General features: G+C 40.0%; 1 protein-coding gene and 1 long non-coding RNA gene across 3 annotated transcripts in view; both read left to right on the forward strand.

Moving 5' to 3' along the window:
* Positions 1 to 2742, forward strand: part of PHTF2 (putative homeodomain transcription factor 2) — a 120073-nt gene extending 117331 nt beyond the window's left edge. For both annotated transcript variants that reach the window (XM_040413055.1, XM_040413056.1), the window contains one exon: positions 709 to 2742. In XM_040413055.1, the coding sequence (XP_040268989.1) occupies positions 709 to 729 (21 nt within the window). In that variant the 3' untranslated portion in view covers positions 730 to 2742. The remainder of the gene's footprint in view (positions 1 to 708) is intronic.
* A 52-nt stretch (positions 2743 to 2794) lies between these two features.
* Positions 2795 to 7976, forward strand: LOC120982930. Its single transcript, XR_005775016.1, has 2 exons — positions 2795 to 3226; positions 3368 to 7976. It is a non-coding gene; the product is annotated as an uncharacterized LOC120982930 (long non-coding RNA).
* The last annotated feature ends 5338 nt before the right edge of the window (positions 7977 to 13314 follow it).

Genomic DNA, 13314 nt, shown 5'->3' on the forward strand with positions numbered 1-13314 from the left:
CCCCCTTACACAATTAGCTATTGATGGCCAAACCTTCAAGAGGACCGGACGAAAGCCTAATGTGTATGGGGCCCCCTAACTCTCCCCATCAAATGATGTCACGGGAAAAGCATGGGGGACTTTGAATTTTAATGCATGACCCTTTAGTTCCCCCATTATATAAGCCACTGCCAGAAGTTTCTGGCAGAGGCTTTCTCCTCTCTCCCCATGCAAACGCGTATTCTTTAGGCTGATCAGAGCCTGCATGTATATGGGATAGTTGGGAGAAAGATGTATGGGGCACCTTTACAGTGCACAGCACTATCATCACACCATAAAAAGTCTTCACGCGCAGCAAGCATGGAGAAATAAGAGTTCAGGTGGATGCACTCATAAGTAGAAAGATTTTAAAAAATGGATAAGACCAACATTTTTTGGTTGTATTTAAGTTTTAAGACTATCCTATTTAAAGATGGCCTCCTTCCTACTGTACGCTTTGGCTGGAGGTGGTACAAGTAAATGGGGGCTATGGAAACAACGTAAAGCAGCACACTTGGGTGTTTCCATAGTACAAACCACTCCTGGCTGCTGCATCCAGACTGGAGAAAGGTGGGTTGAGGGGGGGCCCTCCCAAGATATCCCTTTAAATCCAGAATCTTGCTGTGAAAAATCGAATCTCTGCTTTGAATTGCTCTATTTTATAGTTTTTTTTTTTTTTTTTTCTTCTAGTTATGGAAGATCAAATCATGACGCTGAACAGTGGGATGTTTCCACCCGTTCTCTGGAGCACGATTACTGACTTTCTGGCATTAAATAAGCTGCCTCACGATGGTTACTGTGCTTGTGTCCAGAAGCCGAGGCCTTGTGGGAAGACGTGATTCTGAAAACTGAAGTGTTTACGTCTGACTGACTTGTGCAATTCCTTTATTTATTTTACCTTGTCAGTGTTTGATGTTTTTTATGTTTCTGTTATCTTCGCCTTTACCAGCCTATGGTGTGTTAGACAATGCTCCTACACTTCAAGGTAAGGCAACCAGCACCTCTCTGGAGAACCAGAGTTTGACGCATGTTGAATTGTTGTGAGGGTGTTGCCCTCAAGGCAGTGTGAAAATCCAGTGCCAGGAATATATTCGGGGAAAATATGACAGAACTGGACATTCAGAAGTTGTCATCTATTGAGGAATGAAGCCTCCATATTTCATTGTTCCTCAGTTTTGCCAACTGAAAAGTTCAAGAAGCATGAGCAGTTTTCCCAGGATTTGATGAGCTAATTGATCTAATTTACAGATCTAAAAGCTAATCGGCTTTCTTGGAATTTGAGATTTACCACTGAAAATTATTTTTTGGGGTATTACTTTTGATCAGGTTAATTCATTCTTAATTAATATTTAGTTGTCATTTGTTTTCTCAACCAAAACTTGAAGAGGGGTGTGAGGGGGCGCTATCACTGTTTGTTTTCATCTTCATTTATATAGCTCCTGATATATCCCCTATATAGAAAGTGTCACTGCCAGTTTAGATGAGTATCTCTTGAGTTGTTTCATAACATGAAATATCTTGAAGGGCTTTTCCAACTTCAGTGTGTTTAAAATTACACCTCCCACCCACCTAGCAGGACCTATTAAGGAAAGTGTACTTACTTGTTCCCTGACGCTTGGTTCCGGCTTCATGAACTTCAGTTCCCAGAGGTGCACTTCCTGAACAGACTGTGTCAGGTGCACTGCTGCAGCCAGTGACTGATCACAATGGTGATGTGCCCTCAAGCAGCACGTGACATACTGATAAGGGACATGTCACTGCTGCAGCCAGTCATTGGCTTCAGCAGTGGACGTGACCTTTTCTGTGCAGGAAGTTTACCTGCAGGGACCAGAAGACAGCCCAGGACCCGTAAAGCCAGAACTGAGCGTTGTTGAGCAGGTGAGTATGCTTCCCTTGACAGGTCTCGCAGGGTGGGAGGTTAATTTAAAGAACATATTGATGTTGAAACACCCCTTTAAATGCTAGACCTTTTTACTATGTAACCTGGCCTGTTATATTTTCACATTAAGGAAAATATGAAGGCATCAAATAGAACAAATGCACATTTATAATGTGAGATAGACGTACTTGTAAGAACATTGTGAGATGATCATATCTTTCTAATCACAACTGATATCAAAGGTGACCTCTTTTAAAAAAAATAGTTGGTTAAAAAAGTTTGAAGTGTCAGTATATTGCAATTTATTGCTGTGTATTTCGTCCGAAGTGAAATGATCAAAACTGTGTTACTCTGTTGGTGTAGGATAGTGAGCAAAGGCTCTGGTCACACTTGTGTTATATTGTTTCCTTCAGTGGTTCCTGTATTTTTAAGATTACTATATTCTTCAGCAATACTCTTGCTGTTAAATGCCAGAACTCTGAAACCTGATGGACACGATCCTAAATCAGTGGGATATGCTCTTATTCATTAGAATCCATTAGGTAATTAAAGAAGCACTCCCATAAAAAGTTTTATAGTCTGACCTGTTAGAAAGGTAGATGATGTAAACTGTAGTGATGGTAATTTTCTTACCAGAGTCTGTATTTGTGAGTTATAACCTCCCTCCTGATCCTCAGCTGTGTCATGTGACCAACACTCTGATTTCCAACTGACACAGCATCTAATGTGTGGACCGGACGCCAGTTTCTCTATGTATTCCTATGGGAGCCTCAATAGAGAAGTAACTGACTTCCCGTCCTGTGTCAGTTGTAAAGTCAGAGAGTTGGTCACAGGACACAGCTGAGGATCAGAAAGGAGCTTATAACTCACAAATACAGTTACTGGTGAGAAGATTACCTTCACTACAGATTACATCATGTACCTTTCTAACAGGTCAGAGAATACATATTTTTGTGGGCGTTCTTCTTTAATTAACAGCTCTATTATGACTTAAAGTGGATGTCTGCTTTTTATTTTATTTTTTTACCTCCCTGCTCCCCCGCCGATCTGATATTAATAGGTCATCAATAGTAAAAAGTGGACAACCCCTTCCAAACTGTGATGCCAGTGTGAACAGAGCCTATTTCTGTAGAACTGTAGCAGAAATTTCTGCCATTACACGTCGGTTCCATCGTGAATGGAGTTGTTTTTGAAACAAAAGCACCGCCTATTCAGATGATTATTGCAGAAATTTCAGCACAAAGAGCAAAAGATATTAAAGAGTAATTCCCATCTGCAATATTTTATGGGATGTCAATAGGATGCACCATAGATGCTAGATAGGTGCAGGTTCCACCTCCAGGATCCCCTCCTATCTCACGTATGGAGCCACAAATTGAATAGAGGGCAATCTGTGTATGAGCAGCTTGCTCTGTATTTCCTACTACTTCCGCGGCTATTTCTGGAATTCCCATAGCAGAGAATGGAGAGGGTGCTGTGCTTGCATGGGTTGCTGTTCTTTCACTTCTGGGCCCGTTCTTGAGACAGGAGCAGATCCCAGTGGTGGGACCTTCTCCTATCAGGAATTTATGGTGTATCCTATCAATGCGTCCTAAATGTACCAGATGGGAAAGTTTCCACGTGGTGTTAAAAGTCCCATTCTATAAAATTGAATCTGTTGTTCTCTTCCCCTTTTCTGTAACTGTTTATAACGGCAACCCCTAGAGATGCTGTAATGGCTGACATTTCCTGACTGCTTTAAAGCTTTGGAATCTTAAGGGAATAGAGCATTTCTAGGTTGGCATTTGTATTGGTAATTTATATAAGGAATCCCACCCAATACAGCTGTAAACTATAACTTCATACAGTGCACTCTGCAATTTTGGGCTGTTTATTTTATTTATTTCTTATTGTTATTTATTCTTTTAGATTACATCCACACGATCCCTAGTGTTTTTGTTTAGATGTCTTACATTGACTCCAGTAGGATTTCACTTGCATTTTGCAGTAAAAAAAAAAATCAGTACACTGCATTATAGCTTGTGTTATATTTATTTCTTGTCTAAAGCAGGAATGAAAAGGGAAAGAAAAGTATGGTAGCCTTTCCAAAATGATTTAAAAAAAAAAAAAATTATTTGGTTTAATTTTTATTTATTATTTTAGGCAGGTGTCATGCCAAGCTAATCACAATTTTTTTTAAATAAAATTATTCATTATTGGAACTGAAGTTGAGCATTCTGGGATAGGAAATAGATTGTTGAAAATTTACATTAACACCTGATAGCCCCCTTTAAACAATTGATGGTTTTGTTTAAATCAGTAAAACTGGTTTTTTTTTTTTTCCTGAAGTTGTTAGTAGAGCAATAACTGCACTTAGTTACAATTCTGTAGGTTTTTGTATGATACGAGATGTTTTTGTGATGTGTATTTGCTGTAATATTTGAAATCCTGCACCTTTTTACTGTTACATTTATGTGTAGTTTTTTGGTTGAGTTTCATTATGTCAAGCTTTGATTTTTGCTATGTCCTGGCCTATGCCATTTCACATTGTTTTTCTAGCGTGTGACATCTACGGTATCTATACCAATGCAAGCCCACAGAAATGCAGGGAGCAATCTAACAACTGTGTTTCTGTATTTATTGCAAGCATTTTTGTTTTCTTCTAAAGTATTAATGTTTGTTTGGGGTAAATGATAGCTGTTTTACTTTAATTTGTACCCTAGATAGGTTCAGGATAAGTGCCAAAAATGTCAAAATGTACAGTGTTTCATCTGAATGTCCCTATTAGTAAGGGTGAATTTAAGTTCCAGTAAAATGATTGCATTTTCTGTTCTGCAGTATTGTCTTTGAAGTCATGCAAAATAAATAATTTCCACATAATAGGAATTTCTACCAGCATCTAAGCAATAGCAAGTGAAAAAGTAAAAGTAATTGTAGGCAACTACTGTACATAGGAATAGCAATTTATTACTAAAAATAAAAAGTGGCAATTCTTTTAAGCTATCTGAAACAGGCGATTATTTCTACAGTCAGAGCAAGGCACATTGGTGCTACCATTTCAGTCTAGCTAGAAGTTGACTTAAATAAGGACTGTGCCACCCCACAAGCTGGCATTATTTTATTCTAATACAGTCACAGAATGTAAAAAGGCATCACAAGATAAAGCTATAGTAAGACATTTGGGTTCGAACCAGTCCACAGGATCTATTAGGCTACTTTCACACCAGCGTTTTCCCTTTCTGCTATTGAGATCCGTCATAGGATCTCAATAGAGGAGGAAAAAAAGCTTCAGTTTTTTCCCCATTCATTGTCAATGGGGACAAGACAGAACTGAAGGGAATGTAGTGCCCCAGAATGCATTCCGTTCTGTTTTCATTGCATTCCCATGACGCACACAAAAGCGCAGCAAGCAGTGTTTTTGAGTGCGTCCAGGGATGTGGAGCAAAAGAAACTGGATCAGTCCCCTGTTGACTTACAATGGTTTTAGAGATGGATCTGTCATGGCGATGTTTAAGATAATACAACCGGATCTGTTCATAACTGATGCAGACGGTTGTATTATCATGACGGAAGCGTTTTTGCTGATCCATGACGGATCCAGGTGTGAAAGTAGCCTTATATAGACCCACAGAATGCAAGAAGAAGGATGGAAACTGCTCACACCCTATAGTCTCTTACTATTGACAGCGTTTCTCAGGTCTTTATTCTGGGACAAAATACTGTATATATTGGGTGAATAAAGGTTGCGACCTGTGATTATCCTGAGTGCTGGACTTCTATTTTATGCCAGCTTTCAGCACTTCATTTGACCTCCTTGCTCAACGTCAGACAGTTTATCTTTATAGACCCTAGACTTGGTGACAATCAAGACGTGCATAAAACAGACTGTAGCTGCATTAGTCTTTTATTTTCTGTTAGGCGCTGTATTATAGTCCTGTATGTCAAATTTAACCATGTGGTTTTGACATGAAGCAATCCGAGTAGTAGTGTCCTTGACGAATAGTGCCACCAGGGCATGATAGATAGGCCATACTGTTGTTTTGTAAAGTACAGCTATTCACAAATGTATATTTAATGGTAAATATGATTGGTTGGCAATTTGAATTATATAAACCAGCAAGGAAACAACACCCACCAATATGACTTGTTCGTTTTCATCCTCTAAGAGCCCTTTAATGACCAATTGTTGATGGAAACTGACAACTGGCTTGTGTAAACTCTCCACCGATCAAACACTCATTTGCCGTTTGATCCCATCTTTCATGCATCAAACAGGGATGAACTGGTGTCAATAATGAAAGCGTATGTGATGACCAATCATTCGGGCACATACAGTACATGTAAATGGAGCTAAAGAAGCACCAATCAACTTGCTGTATCATCAAACAGCACTTATTTCGGGCAGAAAAAGGACCCTAAATTACCAACATATTCAATAACGGTTTACTAATTGGGCAGAAAAGTGTGTAAAACACTATTCATCTGCTTTGGAAAGCAAAGTCTTCAGTATGCTCTGTCTGTTGCAGACATCAACCGGATTTTCCTTACAAACGATGAAATCCATGGCCAAATTCACACCTGAATGTGCATGCAGATTTTTCCAACATGTGGGAACATAGCCTAATGCATCTGTTGGCTATTTATGATGTCCAGCAGAGGCCTACTGTAGATTTCAGAATCGCCAGTGAGACATCAAGCCATCCACACATGGTCTATTTGCCACCATGTCCAATCCTTCACATTACTGGGTGCAATATTAAGTGTATGGCTCAGGGAAGAATCCATTAGAAGGTACTGTTAGATGCAGTCTGCAGGACAGCGACCTTTAAATAGAAGACTGCAAATGGTAGAGTCTAAGAAAAAATATATAAATGGTGTATTTATCTCATTAATAGAAACAAGAGACTTGCAGGATACCCTTTAATGGCTAATAAAAATAGAAGCAATGAGGTTACGGAGCAAGTTTTGGAGATAACTCGGGTCTCTTCAGTAGGCATAGCACTATACCAGATGAACGGACCTAAGTTTTATTTCTCTTAATGAGAGCAGTAAACCATGTTTCCACTTGTCTTTCATGGTACTTTTGACTAAAGTATAGAAATAGCTCATTTTAAAGGGACACTATCACCATACTGTAGTTCAGCACAGTGCTGCTTCTTGATGCTGGCTTCATAAAATGTGTGTTATATATCAATTTTATGACTATATTACATGTGTTATAAGGTCTTTGATGCATGTTTTACTGGCAGAAGAAAAACATACATTTTCTGTGTAATATTGAAAGCCCTTAAATGGGTTGTCCAATGACAAAGAAACACTTACAGGATAGGGAATAAGTGTCAGATCTGTGGAGGTTCGACTGCTGGGGCCCCTGATGATTTTGAGAATGATGACTCCATTTTGAATGGAGTGGCAGTCACGCTGGCACCCTCCCACTACATCCAACTCTATAGGACTACCAGAAATGGCTGAATGCAGCTGGAAGCCACGTCATCAGCCCCCCACCGATCAGACATTTATTCCATGTCCTGTGGAGAGGGGACAAGTATGTCATGGGATAACCCCTCTAAATCACTTCTTTCATTGGCCATTTCTTTGTCCAAAAGGGCAAATAAGCAGCCACTCTGTGACTACTTTGGTTGTATCCCTTGATTCCTGTCTTAAGCTTTATTTGCTCATTGCAGATTTTGTCGATATTTTGGAGCCAAAATGAGGAGTGGATTCAAAGAAGAGAAATGTAAATCTTTCCATTATATTTACCTTGCACTTAGGATCCATTCTAAGATTTGCCTTCAAAATACTGACCACATCAGTATTGTGTGAATAAGGCTGTTCACGTGTGTAACATGTTGGGCGTTTGCACTGTCATGGGCTTTTTTTTTTTTCTAGCCCATACAATTCAGGTCCAGCCCTTGACCATTTGTGGAAGAAGGAAGGGAGCAATAATTATTTTTGCAAACCTGCATGTAACAAATTTCTTAACCTCAGCTTTACCATCCAGATACATTCTGAATGATGTATTAGATCAGTGCTACAAGTTCTTTGAGATTTTTCTGCGATTTGTTGTTGTGCGACTGTATTTGAGTTGCGAGTGGACTGTTAAAAGAAATATCCAGCCAGGTTGCAGACAATTTCTAAACAAGTTGCACGCCTTTTACATCCTGGTCTAGGATGGGAATGTCATGTGTGACTAGCAATGGTAATGATCCAGCAACATGACTATCATGTCGTGTGCATGAACGCAACCACTTTGACAATCATTAGATGCATGTCACATGCAACATTGCAATCTTCTTGTCACATTACCAAAGTCGCAATGTGACCCTAGCTGAAAGCTGAGAAATTGGGCTAGTTTACTAAATCCTACATGGACAGATTTTAGGTGGATTTTTATACATGTCGACTAGAGATGAGCGAATTTCCACTTATGAAATTCGTTCACACTTTGTTTGTTGGTTAAAGGTGAATTGGGTTATGGATTCCGTTAACACGGACCATAATGCAATTCTATGACACAATGCATAACGGAATGCCTTTAGAGGCATTCCATTATTTATTACGTCATAATAGAAGTCTATGGGCTGCAAAACGCATCCGTCCTATTTCCGTTATGCAGGGGAGTCCTCCGGAAACGGCCCAGATCCGTGTTGCAGCCCATAGACTTCTATTATGACTCTAAAGGCATTCCGTTATGCATTCAGTCATAGAATTGCGTTATGGTCCGTGGTAACGGAATCCATAACGCAATTCACCTTTAACCAACAAACGAAGTGTGAACGAATTTCATAAGCGGAAATTCGCTCATCTCTAATGTAGACACTCACTTTCGCATTGATTGTTACAATGAGGTCTGAAGGTCTAATGTTTATTATAATGAAAATTATGTTAATTTATATATTTTAGTTATAATAATGATATAGTGCTCCCATTAAGGGTCCATTCACACATCCGCAAATGGGTCCTCATCTGTTCCGCAATATCGGGAACGGGTGTGGACCCATTCATTCGCTATGGGGCCGGAAGAGACACGGAGAGCAAAAAAATAGAACATGTCGGACAAGAATAGGCAGTTCTATGGGGGGGGGGGGGTGCCGGCAATTTGCGGATCCATGATACACTATGGACGTGTGAATGGACCCTAAAAGTGATAGTGTCCCTTTAAGATGAAATTGATTGGTATGCAGAGATGCTCTTTGGAAATCCTGATAAGCAGATGAGAGTAATTATTGCACCTTAATTGTCTCATAATGATTATTATTTTAACCATTTTCCAAGTACAAAAGCTTTAGCAATAAGAACTCTTATACCAGTTGTTAAGTATTGCTTCCAATGTTTCATATTTCCACAAGCAATTTTGTCTGCATTAAATGTATGTCTTGGTTTTCACTGTGTATATAAGGTCTGCACCGTTACAAGCCAGTATTGCTGAAATCCCATACTGGGAAGCAGGACTGAAAATGAGCGAATGAGCAACATCCAGTGTTTGAGTAATAGTGGTGAATGCCGATGTACGTCGTTCGAACGTAGTACTATTTTCTTAATTCTGCATTTACTCACAAACACTGCAAAATACATTTTATTTCTTTTGTAACTTGTCATTGACCAAAGTGCATTGGGAGAAGTGGAGAGAGAGTGGACTACATGCTGATTTATTGATGTGTTGCAATTCTTTTATGTGTCTGTAGTGTTCTAGTACTTGATAGAAACCATTTTATAAAGGCGTTTTTCAGATTAAGGTACAAGCATTCACTGAACTACATTTTGCACAAATTATATATTTTGAAAACAAATGTGTGAATAAACCACCAGTTAAGGAAAATGCTGTCAAGCCTTAACGCTAAATAAAACCATGAGAAACATTTGTTCGCTTGTTTATTTAATGACGGGATTTTGTTTGAAATATTGGATCTTAGGGTGGGTTCACATCACGTTTTATGCCTCCTTTTGAAGTATATGTTACAAAAAAAGATACAAAAATTAAGTTCTTGTATCCTGCAGAGTCCGGTAAAAAAAAAAAAGTATACTAAAAACGTGATGTGAACCCATCCTTACAAGTATTCGACTAAATAAAAGTGGTAACCATCTGTAAAATCTCATGCTCGGTTTACAGGGATTTCATGCAGAATTGGATAGCATGTTATGTTTCAAAATGATTTGCATATAAACCCCTTATGAGGAAACCTAGGTGTATACAGTATGGCCTAAAGTGTGTGGACTCTTGACCATCATATCAATATAAGCCTGGCAGACATACTTTTCTATAACCATGGGTGTTAATATGCACAGTTATATTAAACAGTTTTTACGGCTATAACATAGATATATCACTGCATATATTTTGGGTAGATTATAGAGTGCGTCTCTGAATTTGTGGCCATTAGGTGAAAAAATCATTTTTGATATCAGGAACTATTCCAAGTGTGTTTGATGGGGTTAATGTCCGGGCCCTGTGCAGGCCATTTGAATCAATTCAACTTGTCAAGACATGTCTTTATAGACCTCACTTTCCCGTTCAAGCATGACTGTGTCCTTGTCCACAAAGGGCCCTTCTCAAACTGTTGCCACAAAATTGGAGGTATACAATTGTCTGTAGATATTTGTGTATGCTGTAGCCATAGCGCTACCCTAGAAACTAGGCACCTGGGCCTAACCCAAACCCTGACCATGATCCCTCCAACAAACTTTAGAGAAAGTATTAGGCATTTGGACAGGTGGCATTCTCCTGGCATCATCCAAACCCAGATTCATATGGTGAAACAAGCACACTTCCACTGCTCGAGGATCCGGTGGTAGAGTACTTTACAACACTCCTGCTGACACATACCATTGTGCACATCTTTGGTTTGTGTGCAGATGCTTGGCCATGGAATTCCGTTCAATGAAGTTCCTTCCGCCTAGTTCTTGTGGTGATGTTCTTTACATAGACTGACCTAATAGAAGAAAAGCCATTTCTACATGTCACACACCTCAGCACTCTGCAATCATCCACTGTGGCTAAAGCTCGGTTCACATTAGCGTTATGCCTGTTCCAGCATAAATGCCGACTGTCAGCCATACAAAAAATGCTGCAAGCAGCAGTATTTTTCTGGCCAAAAGCCAGCATTTATGCAGGAAACCAGCTGCATCATTGCCTAATCTCATTATGACTATAATGATTGACTAATCTGATCATGTCTGGAAATTAAAAGTGATAGTGTCCCTTTTAAGATGAAACAATATGCCTGGTTTCATGTTACTGTGTACGTAACCTTTCACTTCTACATAAGTATTTAAAATTGGGCCCAGAGCATTAGTCTTTGTTTTACTTTATTGCTGGTTGAAAAGGGAGCATTTTATGGAAGGTTTTGGGGGGTACTATCTCCCCTTGGGGAGAGAGCACCTTAATCAGCTCCTATACTTATAGGCCATACATGCTCCTCTAGAATTCTGGGAAGAAAGGGATGCCAATGAGCTCCTAACAAGCTCTGCCTCCAATGCCACCAGATGTAAGGCAGCTATCCTATAATTCAATGTTCAACCCTTTAAATAGGCCTTGAGACATGAATCAGATAATGAATAAGCCAGCACCTCATCTGCAGACAGCTGTTTCGGGGTGATTGCCCCTCATCGGTGCAGAGCGTACTGGCTTAACTGGTTGAGAATGCCTAAATCAGGATTTGGGGGGGAGGGGGTACATCTCTCCTTGGGGAGAGAGCACCTTAATTGGCGTGAGGAAGCTTATAGGCCATATATGCTCCTCTAGAATTCTGGGAACAAAGGGATGCCAATGAGCCCCTGACGAGCTCTGCCTCTAATGCCAGGTGACATACATACTTAAAAGCCAAGATACTGTATTTCTAACATTGTGTATATTGTTAGGTTAGCTGTTGTCCTGGTTCTGTGCTTTGGAAGCCTGGCCAGTGCCATAAGCATTTTCTATATTATCTTAGGAGTTTGTACATCTTTATAACCATTTGTTTACTCATTGCATCTAAAATTAATAATCGGGCAGCGTTCGATATAGTAGTTTTGTGCATGCAGCTCCAATGTAAACTTATGTATCTCTCTGGCTGCAGACTACAAATAGTCTGATCCTGCTGTTATACAATTATTGGCTTAGCTAAGGAGACATATAATTGCAGGGGCAGACTAGACAGGGCTTGGTTGCAATCAGTAATCATGAACACTGAGTTAGAATATTTTGAGTTGGGGCAATTTGCAAAGTTGCTTATTTTGTATCTTACATGCTTTGAAACGATGCAAATCGGATCCAAAGGTAAACGGAGGCTTGAAATGATGTCAGATTGCTGCAAAACTCTGCATGCAGTTATGTCAGGCAAGTTTGATCTGATTAGACACTGTTTCTTGACACGAGTGCATAAAAGTGCTCTCCAGTTGCCCTATAAAAAGACTTTCAGAGGCTACTTTTGGGTAGTGCATACCTTGGTGAGAGATTGTTGACTGCTAGACATGCCTCTACAACACACTTGAAAACATTTTGTCCAGTTGAAAGACTTTAAGAGGAGGTGCATCATCGGACTGAGTGAAGCATGATGGTCGGTTCGACAAGCAGTGATTACATGAGGGCATGCACACACAGAACGGCACAGACAGACCACCAGTTATGGGGATCTTTTGAACCAATATCAAGGACAAGTAGCTCCCACAGTTTTGTTGTCCACCATCCAGACATAGGCGCCACCCTTATTAAAAAGCCATGTCTCTGCCCGGACCATTTCCAGGCACTTAGCAGAAGAAAACTTGGTGTTGTGCTGCCCATTACGTGTTCTGCCATGCCATTGACAGCTAGCTTCAGTCATCTTCGTTTGTAGTGGTGTCGTGAACAAAAAACCTAGACTTCTATGTACTAGAACTATATCCTCTTTAGCGATGAATCCAGGTTCTGGTTGGGATCCGACAACGATCGTGTTCTAGTATGGTGGTGAGCAGAGGTTGCAATAACGCCTGTACAAGCCATTTTACTGCCTGGAAAAAGTCTAAGGCGTACCAATACGCCTTAGACTTTTACCTGACATTCAGCAGTGCACGCCGCACTGTGAACTGCACGGGCAGCGCAGCGATGCTGCCTGTGCCGGAGATGACCAATAGCAAAGCTCCATACAGTATTAGAAGGTATTGGCTCCTATGAGACAAAGTGATACCTTGGAACCGAACCCGAGTTCGGGAAATGTTTTTTTACAGTAGAAATTGATTTATGAAGTTATTATGCGAAGTCTCGCGAGACTTAACGAAGTATTAACTTCGGCTCATAGGAGCTAATACATTTCAATAGTGTAGGGAGCGCTTGCTCTGTACAGTATTCGAATGAAGTATTATGCAAATCGACTTCGGATGTTTCGCTCATCCCTAACCATAATCATAGAGTTCCATTGTAAAAAAAAATATATATATAATGCCCTTTATTGCTGCAGAACTCTGCAGGATAGGAAAGCGTAGTG

Source organism: Bufo bufo, chromosome 1 (assembly GCF_905171765.1).
Source record: "Bufo bufo chromosome 1, aBufBuf1.1, whole genome shotgun sequence".
In the NCBI taxonomy this organism is placed as follows: Eukaryota; Metazoa; Chordata; class Amphibia; order Anura; family Bufonidae; genus Bufo; species Bufo bufo.